Source organism: Talpa occidentalis, unplaced genomic scaffold, assembly GCF_014898055.3.
Source record: "Talpa occidentalis isolate TD23 unplaced genomic scaffold, MPIMG_talOcc4v2.1, whole genome shotgun sequence".
Classification (NCBI taxonomy): Eukaryota; Metazoa; Chordata; class Mammalia; order Eulipotyphla; family Talpidae; genus Talpa; species Talpa occidentalis.
In genome coordinates this window covers 94,872,648-94,885,777 of record NW_026555331.1, presented here as the reverse complement: position 1 = coordinate 94,885,777, position 13,130 = coordinate 94,872,648, and the positions used below count along the sequence as shown (strand labels likewise).

At 34.1% G+C, this 13,130-nt stretch overlaps 1 protein-coding gene across 2 annotated transcripts in view; it reads left to right on the top strand.

The window, feature by feature from the left end:
- The window catches only part of MEOX2 (mesenchyme homeobox 2), a 69,469-nt gene that overhangs the window by 44,373 nt on the left and 11,966 nt on the right, over window positions 1–13,130 (top strand). For both annotated transcript variants that reach the window (XM_037508377.2, XM_037508370.1), the window contains one exon: window positions 6,340–6,512. In XM_037508377.2, coding sequence (XP_037364274.1) covers window positions 6,340–6,512 — 173 coding nt within the window. The remainder of the gene's footprint in view (window positions 1–6,339; window positions 6,513–13,130) is intronic.

The window sequence follows — 13,130 nt, the reverse complement described above, 5'->3', positions numbered from 1 at the left end:
AATTTTTAACAGAAATACCATTTTTGTTAACTATATGTAGGATTGTATTAATCACAATATCAATTTCATCAGTTTTTGTTAGTTCTTTATAGATTTTACTTTGAGTCATATCATGAAAGAAGAGTCACTGCTTTGGTATTTTCTTAATATTGGGAAGAAGGACAAAAGAAAGAAAGAGAGAGAGAGAGAAAGAGAGAGAGAGAGAGAGAGAGAGAGAGAATTGAAATTAATGTATTTTCCAGCTTTTAAGATTTCATTATTTACAAATAGACTCCATTTAGAAGTTATAAGGTAAAACAGGATTTATATACTGATGGGTGAAAAAATACAGAATCAAAATTAATTACTAGCTATTACCATTTTAAATTGTCTAAAATTCTTGAAACTACCTTCATCTCAAAACCATAAAATAGGGAGGAGGAAGCAAAGAGACAGACTTTGTTATATCTGACAAAATGCACTGTCATGACAGGGCAAGATCATATATGAGATGTAGAGGACTTTCCAGACTTGAATATATCATTTTTATGTAAATTCTGAACTATATGTTTTCAAATCATTTATATCTATATCCATATATTTTATTATATTTTTATTAATAAAAATAATCATGTGCTGTTATTAGCATTCTCCCTCCCTTTTTGTCTTCCTCTTTCTCCTCCTCTCTTTCTCTGTCTTTAACTACATATACCTACTCATTCCATATTTAAACTTGTTTTAAGTTCATTTTTCTCTCTTTGATAATTTTTCACACACTATGATGAATTTATGATGAAATAGTTCTGAAATAAAAATTTTCTATCACGATAGAATGTAACATAAAAATGGATATTTTTCCAACTATCATATTGCATGATTCAAATTAGTTGTAATGTTTGCATATGTGAATATCTTTTCTGAATATTGACACCTGCGTACTAAAATTTTATTATTCTCACTCTAGAAATTAGTTGTAAGAAATGAACCTAGATATATAGGGGAAAAGATAAATCTGGAAATTTATACCGAAGAATAATTACATAAAATTTTAAATATGCACAGTTAATCTTTCAATATAGCCTGCAAAGAAATGACTTAATGTCCTTAACAGAAGCACGTAGGATGACCTTTATAAATTATTTGTTCAAACATGCAACTGACTAGACAAATGTAATAAAAACGAACACATCTTCAATTGTATTAAGTTGGGATTTATCTGACTGTGTCATCTTTGAGCACATGGTAGACAATCCTAAGAATAATCACAGGGCAGTGAGTACAGAGGTTGGTTGGTGAAAGGGAGCATACACCAATGAAAAATCACTGGATCAGCCCGTACAATGATTTTTGCATGTTTAATGCAACTATCACCATTACAATTTACTTAAAAATACTTATTAAAAAAGTTTACAAAAAATGGAAATTTCTATTTTTGGAATTTGAGTTTGCTTTTTATAGATAAAGAAAAACAATTGTCATAGTAATACTTTATTTGAACCAAAGGTATAAGAAACACTGGATGTTTTTAGCGCTGATTTCTATTCAAGATTTAGCATACTGGTTTTCAAATCTATTTTTCCCATCATACACACCACAGTGTATAATAGACAAATTCATTAGTAACAGCAACTTCCTTTGGCTGTGGTTCTCAAATCTGGAGAGTGGATCAATGACAGAATTTAAGAACCTCTCGGGAGGGTTGTTTACTCTGAGAAAAAAAAAAAATCTGGAGAAGCTAAAATGCCCACTCATTAAAAAGCTGAAGTAGCAAGTTGGGTTATTCCCCATAAGGAAAACAATTTGCCCTTTAAATATGAAAATTGCTAGCATTAGAAGAATTAATCAATAAATTTCCTGCCTCCATCCACAATCCCTATGTCTAAGTAAGTATAACAACTATCTTCCTATATTTACTATTTGTGCAGTTTTGTTAATAAACAGAATAACTGCCTTTCAAAACATTAATACAAGAAGTTACAAAGAACTAAAACTATTACCTCAGTATTCATTCTTCGGAATATGAATTAAGTATTCATTTTAGCTTATGCTAATGGAGACCTTTTTTACATTTTGATATTTTACAGACATAAGTAAATTATGTTTTTCATTTAAACAGGTTAATACATTTACCCAGGTTAGCCAAAAATATACTCAATCATACTTTAATATTTCTTTTTTTGCTCAAAGGCATTCTGTGTCACTAGTCAACAGACCAAGCCCTTACATTACTTGTCTCCAATAAAACATTATTATCTTTTGGCCCCCTCTTGCACTAGGGGAAATAAAAAGTCACATGTGGAGAAGTTCTAAATGCTAGACAGAAATGATCCTTGGAGGGCAATTTTTATCCTCCACGGAAGTATTGCAGACTTCTTCCATTAGCATAGTCCCAGGGAGCAAAAGGTTAGGGAGCTGGGACTGCCAGCTATACCTGAACACATAAGTCAACATTTCCTCCAAGCAGCGAGGGAGTGCGAGAGTGCACCCACATGTGCATTAAAGTATCTGAGACGAGAAACAACAATTGTAATATGTTACATTGGAATATACTGTACAGATGGTGACATTTTGTTTGTGGTTGTAGGGAAGAAAGGAAGGCAGTTTCCAGATTCCCCCCTCAACACCTACCATTTGGCATAGGATATGGGAGGTTGAAGAAAACCGAGGGAGTTTTGCCTCAGTTGAAACAGCTGGGGAACAGATGGAAGCTGATGTGCAGTTTGCCAAAAGACTTGTCCAAAGCTCCCACCCTTTTCCACCAAAGAAACGTTAGTCAGGTGATAATAGTAGAAGACTCAATGTCAAAAATGCTAGGCTTTGGAAAATGTAGGAGGAAAGGTCAAAAAATTACAAAACTCCAAGAATATAGGAAACCCACATCCAGAAATGCAATTCCAAGGAACATGTTTTTAATAGGAATGAAAAAACAGGAGCATTATGGCTAAAAACCACAACAAAATTACAAATACAGGATAAAAGTTTCTATAGAACTAATCTACATTAATTCTGTCTCTGCAACTACGCTGACCTTTTCTGTTAGGTGAGGATGTCAAGAACCCACTCTTTGTCATGTTAATTAAAATTTAATTATTTCATTTGTAATTATTGTAAATGAAAGTATGCACAGTACACATCATTTTCCTCACTAGATTTCACTCTGTGAGCTATGTTGGTTTGGAATTCAGGCTTTCAGTAAGTTGCTTTTGGATTTCAAAGTTGAATTATAGCCAGACTTTTAAATTCAGGCACTGTATGTATAAAACTCCTGTTGTAAATTTCTAATTACAATGAATTTGTATATAAATCCACTACATGTGCCTGTTTTTTTTCAAACTGGGGCCCAAGTTGTGTATGTTTGTGTGTGTGTGTGTGTGGTGTTTTTAAAGTACTATTGAATACCACAAAAGTTGGAGGAAATCAGTTTCAAAAATAAATGCAAGCTAATAGGCTTTCCTCAATGTGAATTTGTTCATTCATGCTTATATAAGGGAATGTGTTAACCATGAATCATTCAAATCAAATTGCTCATGAGAAAAAATGCTCTGGCTTTGCTGTAGGTTTCCAGAGCCATTTTTCTGAAAGGGAAAGAGCATTGTCCTCCTATAAATAAGCAGCCACAGATTTCAGACTGAACATGGCTCCAAATGGCAACAGTCCTTTTGATTTGTGTATTAACATGCATCTTTGCGAGAGGGACTTATCTGAATATTTTGGGCTGTGACCGAGTTTTCAGTCTTCCAGAATAGCCAATGCAAATGTTAAATTAAAAAAAAAAAGTCATCATCAGAAAGTTTTGCACACTCACTATCAGAATAAACAAATGCTCCAATGGCATGGAGTTTGAGAAGCTAAAAAAAAAAAAATAAATAAATAGCGGTTCCACCTTGAGCCAGCTAAGTTGGCATTGTGTGGACTTACCTGAGATAGTTAGCCTGTGTATGATATATCACAAACCACTTCATGCACTGGCTAAATCCCTGCCAAGGTAGGGAGCCAGTTAATACAGAGGTAAGCAACAAGCCCAGAAATGTGGTCAATGAATTATGAAGAATTTCCGACAGTGCCAGTGTGCACCAGCCAGTGAAACACACTGTGTGATCACTCACAGGAAAAGTAATGTCCAGTGTGCCAAAATTTTGATGCAAACCTATTGCTGCTGCTGCTACTAGAGCTAGAAAACTTTACATCTGGCCTTCATAGATTTTAGTAAGAGTCAAAACAAAATTATTTACAAAAGAGAGCCTTGTCTAATGAATTTCCGTTATGCAGAATCCTCTTTACTTTAGTTAGACTTCCCCAGGCAGACAGCAAAGAAAAGAACACTAAAAAAAGAGAAAAATATTTTCTGTACTTCACAGCATATTTAAGCACCATTGGATGAATAAACAAATATTGCCTCAATAAGTGCCTTTATAAATATTGACAATTACATTTGTCAATTAAGAAAATTAAAATGTCACTTTTTGTAACTTTTGATTAGCCATCATTTTTCCTATTATCACTCCTCTTATTTGTAGCCATAAAAGAATTCATGGTACTTCAACTTCATAAAAGCATTACTTATTTGTGTGTATCTGTGTGTTCAAAAATAATTAGTAAATTGACATAACTTTCAAAAGAGCATGATCGTGTTGCTATTTCACTAAGTGTAAATTTGACATGAATTAATGAAGTCTAGTATGATTGCATTTTACTTGGCTTATATGGATTTTTTTCCCCATTATAGACACATTCTATTCTTAAGTACATTAAGAATGTGTTCTGCAAAGGGTCAGGAAAAAGACCCTTTCAACTGAGCACACAGCAGGGAAGGGGGAAGGAGAGGAGTCAAGGGGAGAGAAGAGCACAAGGGACTGTGGTGAGGGCCACCGGTGCTGTGGAGGTGGGAGAATTATGGAACTACAACTAGGGGAGAAATCAAATATTGTACAGAAATGAACAATGGCTTGAGAAAATAAGTAAATGGATTAAAAATTAAAAAGGAATGTTTTTTTTTCTAATCTATAATTCAGGATATTATGAAGATAAATGAAATACTTTATGAGTATTATGTCTTGAACCCTTGGACAGGAAATAGAATGCTATTTCTATGTGGCATTTTATGACTTGGTGTGGATAGGTGATGTTAAGTATGTTTATCTCATATATAATAAAAACTTTTATAATACTGTTCAGGGCCTCCCCGGTGGCACAGCGGGTTGAACGAAGTGCTGTGAAGCTGTCCGCAGCCTCTACAGGGCAGGTTCTACTCCCATTCCCACATGGCGTGACAGACCTCTCCTGCCTTGCCCGCTGCTCCCATCAGCAGTGTCTCTGGTCCGTCTGCCTGTTCTGCACCCCGCTCTGTCTCTGGTGAATTCTCTCCCTCCCGCATCTCTGACCTGTGCCCCAGTTCTTGTATAAATAACTAAATCTTTTAAAAAATTAAAGATTTATTAAAAAAATACGGTTCATATTTTGAGTTATATGAAAACAATTTTATTTATAGATTCTTCTTCAACTCAGTACTATACAAAATAAAGGAAGAATATTATTATTCTCCTCAAGGAGACTGAACTTAGATATAAATTTATTTTATTTTACAAATTTATTTATTTATGCATATAACATATGGGATGTAGGCCAGAGATGCGGAGGGTGAGAGGATTCACCAGACAGAGTAGGGAGCAGGACAGGAGGATCTACTGAAATACGCTGCTGAAGGGAGCAGTGGGTGAGACAGGAGAGGTCTGCTGTGCCACATGTGGGTTAGCTCCGGGGCTGGGGATCCAACTCGATAGCAATAGCTTGATAGCACTGAGACTTTAACCCCTGTGCCACCAGGGAGGCCCTAGATATAAATTTAAAGGTCAGTAAATACACACACACACACACACACACTCACACTCTTTTACATATGCTTAAGTCTGAACTTCACTGGACTTCTTTGGTCCAGTTGTGAAGCATTTGAATCACTCAAATATTTGTGTAGTGGCATGACTATTTTTTAAATTACTCTCTTCAGTCATACTAGCATATATGTTAAACAACTAACTAGGTAAAATTTCATATCTAAAATGTTTTCTGGAGAGACTTTAATTTTAAAATAGCATAGTTAAGGGCAGTTAATTTTTTTTCATACTTTGAAAGAAAACTGGATACTTCCCCAAATTAGGCTGAGTTTTACCTGATGGCAGAGTGAAAAATAAGAACTGTCTTACTATAGGGAGGTGAGATCAAGCTTATTATCTTTGGTCTCTATTCCATGTCTAGCACAGTACCTGAAAATGTAGTCACTCAGTAAATGTTTCTGATATGAATGATGTGATTGAATGCTTTTGAATGAACTGAATCTAATTCTTTTTGGTATTGTTTTTTCAGACTCCCAAGAAGGAAACTACAAGTCAGAAGTCAATAGCAAGCCCAGGAAGGAAAGAACAGCTTTTACCAAAGAGCAAATAAGAGAACTTGAAGCAGAGTTTGCCCATCATAATTACCTGACCAGACTGAGGAGATATGAGATAGCAGTGAATCTGGATCTCACTGAAAGACAGGTACAGTTAAACATTGTCATTATACGATGCTTTCATGCTTTGAAATATCTAGACCCATGGTTCTTAAATATGAGTTGAAAGAAAGGTGCACTATTTCATGATGAAATTTATGCCCAGCAAAATGACATTAAGCAAAGTATAGCAATATTTTAAAGAGAACTCCATTGATTCAGTTTAAGGAATTATTCTTTATTGTGCTATTGTGCTCTTCCTATAGTTTTAATTTCTAAATATTGTATCATACATATAATAATATTTCATGGTGAGAAATTTTGTTTGCTTATATCTTCAAATCTCTTTAGCATAATGCAAAATTGGCAATCATGTGTGAGTTAACGCTATTGCTCAGGCTGAGAAGTGTAATGTGTTTCAGTAGCATATTGGTCCCCAAACCTCAGTGACATAAAGAAAAAACAAACTTCATTATTTGCTCACTCTCCACATTAAATTCTTAAGTCCAGCATTTCAAATAATCATGAATCCATTCTGACTTTCTGGCATCTTGACATGTGGTATCCTTGGCAACCATAGGAAGAAAGAAAAGTTGGAGGTTCATGCACTGACCTTTGAATGTTTTCACCTGGAAATGACCCATGTCACTTCCATTTGTGCTCTAATGTCCGGAAATAGTCAGTGGTACCACTAAAGTTCAAGGGGGCTGAGAAATGATGGGAGCAAGGGTCCAAGATCATTAGTAAATTATATTGGTCTCAAAAACTCAAAATACTCATACCCACTCATTTAAAGAACTTGTGAATTATTAATGATCTGCATACCCCAGTTAATAAGATCTATATAATATTTTTAAATTATTTTAAAATATTTATTTTTAAATGGCAATGATTTACTCTGGTAATATTCCCAGTGCACTTCTTGTATGGATTCCGATTTGCCCTAGGAGAATCTAGACTACTGATGGTTAACAGTTGCAAGTCTTTAGGAAAACATTCCTGAAAGGCAAATGCAAACATCATTATGGACAGTGCAGTTATGATTGGCACTCTCAGGATAAGAGTCTCATTTCCTCTTTCACTATATACACTTCCATTGGGGATCTCATTGGAACCAAAGAAATATCAACAGAGTGTTGACAAATGAATACATATTTAAGGAGAGCACATTATTTAATACAATTTCTTCAATCATTTGTTTTTCTTTGGTCAATTTCTATGCTTCTGCTTTTTGTAGGATATTTCTGAGCAGAGGAAATATATGGAGGGACAATTTTAGGTTGTTTCATTTGTTAACAGTTTATATTTAATTAAATGTTATGACCAGTACCTAAGTTATGGAGTACAACATTTTTTTCTCTTGAACTTTGCACACAAATATCCTTCATATACTGGAAAGCAACTTCCAAAATCTACATGTTCAGACATATATTTTATTTTTTTTAACTGAGAGCAGGAAAAAAAGAAGGGGGGACGTTACACATAATTTTCCTTATATAGAGATAGTCAATTTTAGGAAATGTAACCATATTTTATAGAATACATGAGGAAATAATAAAATGTAGACCTGCGCTCCTAATCAAGAGAAAAGTGCTGTCCTAATCAAGATTCTATGCTGTCCATTCTGGGGGTGGTCATTATCTCACCATTAAGTGGAGGTCCACTTTTAGTTAAGAATAATTTCTCTTTAGAAGCAATTCTATAAGTTTGACTTGGAAATTTGGAAGGTATTTCAGATGTTTCTTTCTCCCTGTTCAGAGTTGCCATTCTTAGAAAAAGAATTGTCTGCCATTACATGCAAAAATTACAAATATGTGTGTGTGTATAAAGAATTCTCTACAATTACATGCAAAAATATAAACATGTGTATATATGCACATATATACATATATATGTATATACAGTTTTAATATTTGCTTAAAAGTAACTTTTCAGTTTAATCTTTGCTATGTAACAAACCACAGGAATCTTAATATCTTCAAACAAAAGCAATATTTAATTTACTCACAATTTGAGGGGTAAATAATTTTGATTGGACTCAAAAATTACTTCTACTTTCTACTGCTGGTCTTACCTAGATTCTTCGTGAAGCTGTAATCAGCTGGTGGATGATGGAGAAAAAGTCTAGGCTGCCTTACTAGGATAACTTGTCTCCATTAAATTTGCTTTTATCTTCTAAAAGATTCCAGGCAACTCTTAAAATGGTGGCACAAGCATTCCAAGGAACATTTAGAGCAAATACACCAAAGTACAGCATTCTCAAAGTCTCTCCTTACATAATATTTCCTAATATGTCCCATGTGTAAAGCAAGCTCAGCTCAACATAGGAGGGAATCACTTATGGAGTGGAGATGTGGGAGGAAAATAGATTTTTGTGGGTGCCATTACTGAGACAATCTAACTATGGCTTCATAGGGTAAAGTAAACAACAACAAAATGAAGATTAGACTTTTAAAGAATTGAAAATTTGGTCTCCTCCAGATGATTTTATTTACCCTATAAACCTCTATCTGTAGTTTTCCAAATTATGTAAAAATGCATGCATTTGGAATCTAAATTCCCAGTCAAAACTAAATCTTTATAAATTATTCAGAAAAAATGCAATTATTTTGGAAAAAAATTAAACAAGTATTAGAATTATCTGTTGCTAGGCAAGTAAGAGTCTCCCCAAGGCACAAAATGGAAACTGTCTGCACTTTGTTTATTCTGGTTTATGTGTCACAATGAATATGGACGAATTTTTAACCTAAACTATAAAACACAGCTATTCACCTGGAGGAGGGGGGAGATATTTGCAATGCACTGCATAGTTAATTTTTTGTAACATAAATGTTGAGCTAGATGTTAGAAAAAATTATTGTTATAATAAGCTAAACAAATCTCTTTTAGCACTTACTGAAGAGCAAAAATTCAAACAACTATTAATAATTGTAATGAATGCTGAGTGTCACAAAAAAGAAATGACAGGGTTGTATGGAGGAATGTTACTAGCTTTGCCAAATGTTCATATTATTCCTACATTTCTGGGCACACATAGAATTTTAAATTAAGAATTTGAAGGTTTTACTTACATTCTGAACTGAATGTTCAGTTCATTTTATGAACTGAATTTATCAGAAAAAATATTGTATGCTATCAGTCATCAGTTTTGTCGTTCTTAAAGATCTGAAGGCATATTCCTTTAAGGTGTCCCTGCGAGCTATTTTTAGTTTATTTTCTGAAGGCTGGACTTTTAAAGGCACATATATAGAGTCATTAACTAACTCTTTTTCACTCATCTTTAAATCAGGATGCAGTCATTCCATCACTTTGATTTTACATTAATGCTGTACACACTTTATTACATATCCTATATCTTGACTGTGCAAGTTTTTTTAGCTTTACATATGTACTTTTTCATTTCCATTCTTCAGACTTTTTTCTTCCATACTTTAAAATAAGATGAAATTTAGTAAAGCAATTTAAAAGGATATTCCAAAGAAAATGATATCTAACCCATATTGTTCAAAACCCAGTGGAATTTTGAATCTCATAAAATATTTTCCTTGACTTTATAAAAGCCTTTAAAAATTGAAATTCAGAAGTAGAACTCATATGTATATAACTGAAAGGGAAAAAACAGCAAATATTAAATCATTTCAATCTATGACACAATCGTTTCACAGAAATAACTTTCTTTTAAGTGAAAACTTTCTTTATAATCCAAGTAGTCTTTAAATATATTTTCATCTAGAAGTTTAATGTTATTGACTATAAAATATGCTGTGTATAACTGATATGTTATTTGTAGATACTGCTACTTTGCTTATAACACCAATTAATATACCTCTCGGGCATTTTATGACAGGCCACATACATTTCATTATAAAGATTTGCAAAAATGCTTAGGTTGTCTTTTCAAAAAAAAAAAAAAACTGTGTTAAATCCTTAAATATTGGGCCTCGTTGGTGGTGCACGTGGTTGAGTGCAGCACTGTGAACCTATCCACAGCTTCTGCAGTGCTGGTTCAATCCCAGCCAGCCAGAGAGATACCCACATGGTGCAGCAGACCTCTCCTGTCTCATCCGCTGCTCCCCTCAGCAGTGTATTTCAGTCAGTCTGCCTGTTCTGTTCCCCGCTGTCTCTGGTGAATCCGCTCATCCTCCTGCACATCTGGCCTATACCCCAGTTCTTGTATGCATACTTAAATAAATCTTTTAAAAAAATCCTTAAATATTTCTGAGGGCTCAAATGTTAAAATCCCTACCTGAAGAATATTGTGAAATCTCACAAAAAAAGTCAAATTCTCATGTTTGTGTCTTCCATAATGCAGTGTCCTCACAGGTCAGGGAAGTCTTTATCCCCTTTGAATTCCATCACGCTAAAATAACTTTTTTTTTTAAAGAGACTCAGTCTGTAAACTATTTTTATATTAGCATATAGGTATTAAATTTATTTTAAGTAAAAATGGATATATTAGAACAAAGTTGAACTTCAGATATTTTTAATCCTAAAAAGCAGTTTTATAGACCTGTGAGCCACCCCAGTGATCTTTCAGCTCCAGTTTACAGCATATTCTTATATACCCTTCTCAATCAACAGCTAATAATCCTCTATTGGCAGAGCCACTTGGAATATTTTGAAGAGCCAGTCAGCCTAAAGACCCTCCTGTCCCATTTTTAAAATTTGACAAGCTTATTCTGGCATTTTCACCCATCCAGATACATTTGGAGAATATGCCCGCCAAATTTTTAATATCTTACAGTGAGAAGAAGAGAGAAGACAGCTGCAAGAAACTATAACAGGAGTGACAAAATGGACATTTTTTATAGAGTTAAAGCTGCCAAATATAGAAAGAATAGAAGATCCTTCCAGTTCACAAAAATCATTTCACAAAGCTAATCAAAGGAGCAATGTTGCACATTTGTAAACTAAGATTATCGTAATAAACACAGGCAACATGATACCTCTGCCAAGATAAATGGAAACCCCCACCTAATTGGATCATATTTCTTTAGTGAGAATGAGAGGGATTATATTTTGTTTGTTACTCATAAATCATTAAATGGCTTAATGCCAAGTATTTTCAAAATAGGCATCCTTTTTTGGATGACTGTAAAGGAGAATTTTTCTTGTGCCAAATAAATAGTGGTTTTGTCTTTTGCTTAGCATTTCATACAATCCCTCTCCTTTGCAGGTTTCTTTCTATAAATTTATTTGAATACTTTTAGTGTTTTAGCTAATAAATTATGTCTCCTTGACCAGACATGGTGTGTATTCTAGGTAACCCAAGACTACCCATGTAGTTAGTGATTATAGAATAGTTCCTCATTTCTTTAGCATTTAGCATTCACCTAAAGTAATAATAGGATATTTCTTTTGCTTAAGTCATGATGTGCCTGCTATTTTGAAATCTTATAACTGTGATTTAATTCCAACTGGAAAGACAGGGATAGCATTCAGTGGGGGAGATGGTGGATTATGACATGGAGTCTTAGTTTAAAATGAGTATCTCCTGAGTAATGCTATTTTTTTTTTAAGAAATGCAACTATACCTGAGGGAAGATATCAAATACTGCCCCAAAATTAACAAAAATATAAGAAAATAAATATAAAAAAATTAAAAAAGAAAAAATAAATGGCATATTGAAATGAGTGATAGCTCTAAACACCAGATTCAGAAGTGGTTACAATGGTTATTATGGTTATGATTATGAAATGTAATATAGGAAGAGCAATAATAAACATGATATATGAAGAACAGATCAATGTTTCAAACCCCTCCTTAGTTAACTTTCAGGAATAATATTTATATAAAGGAGAAGACTGAGAAATAAACAATTGGTTACTAATATTGAAATGTAAATATCCAAGTTTGAAATGATATTAAAAAAATCCTCAGAACCAGCCTTGATAATAGACATGGGGGAAAGAGAAAGATCTATACCTATGTGTGTCTATGTACAGTCCATATCAACAGGTCCCAAGTAAGATTCAATCAATCACAGATTGAAAATATATACTATGTACCTAGACCTGGGATGGTTGACTCTGTATTGTACATGTGCAGGCTTATTTTCCTTATACCTTAAAAATGTAGTATTCCAGTTATTTACAAAGCACTTACATTGTATTAGGTATTGTAAGTAATCTAGAGAAGATTTAAAGCATATAGGAGGATATGCATAGGATATATACAAATATTTTACCATTTTATGTAAGTAACTTGAGAATCTACAGATTTCATTATCCTTAGGGATTCTGGAAGTGATCCTTTGTGAATACCCAAGGGTGACTAATTTTTTTAAAAGATTTATTTATTTATGCATACGACAGCTGAGGTGTAGGGCAGAGGTGCAGGAGGGTGAGAGGATTCACCAGAGACAGAGTGGGGAGAAGAACAGGCGGATCCACTGAAATACACTGCTGAGGGGGGGGGGCATTGGGAGAGACAGGTCTGCTGCACTGAGTGGGTATTTCCATGGCCGGGGATTGAACTCAAGCTGCAGAGGCTGTGGATAGCTTCATAGTGCTGAGACTTAGCCCTTTCGCTGCCAGAGAAGCCCAATACCCAGGGGGTGACTGTATCTGTATTTATACATACACACATAAAATAAACCTTAACTTTATAATTCTTATTAAAATTTTCCCTACAGATTCTTACTGTAGGCAATCATTAAACTGACAG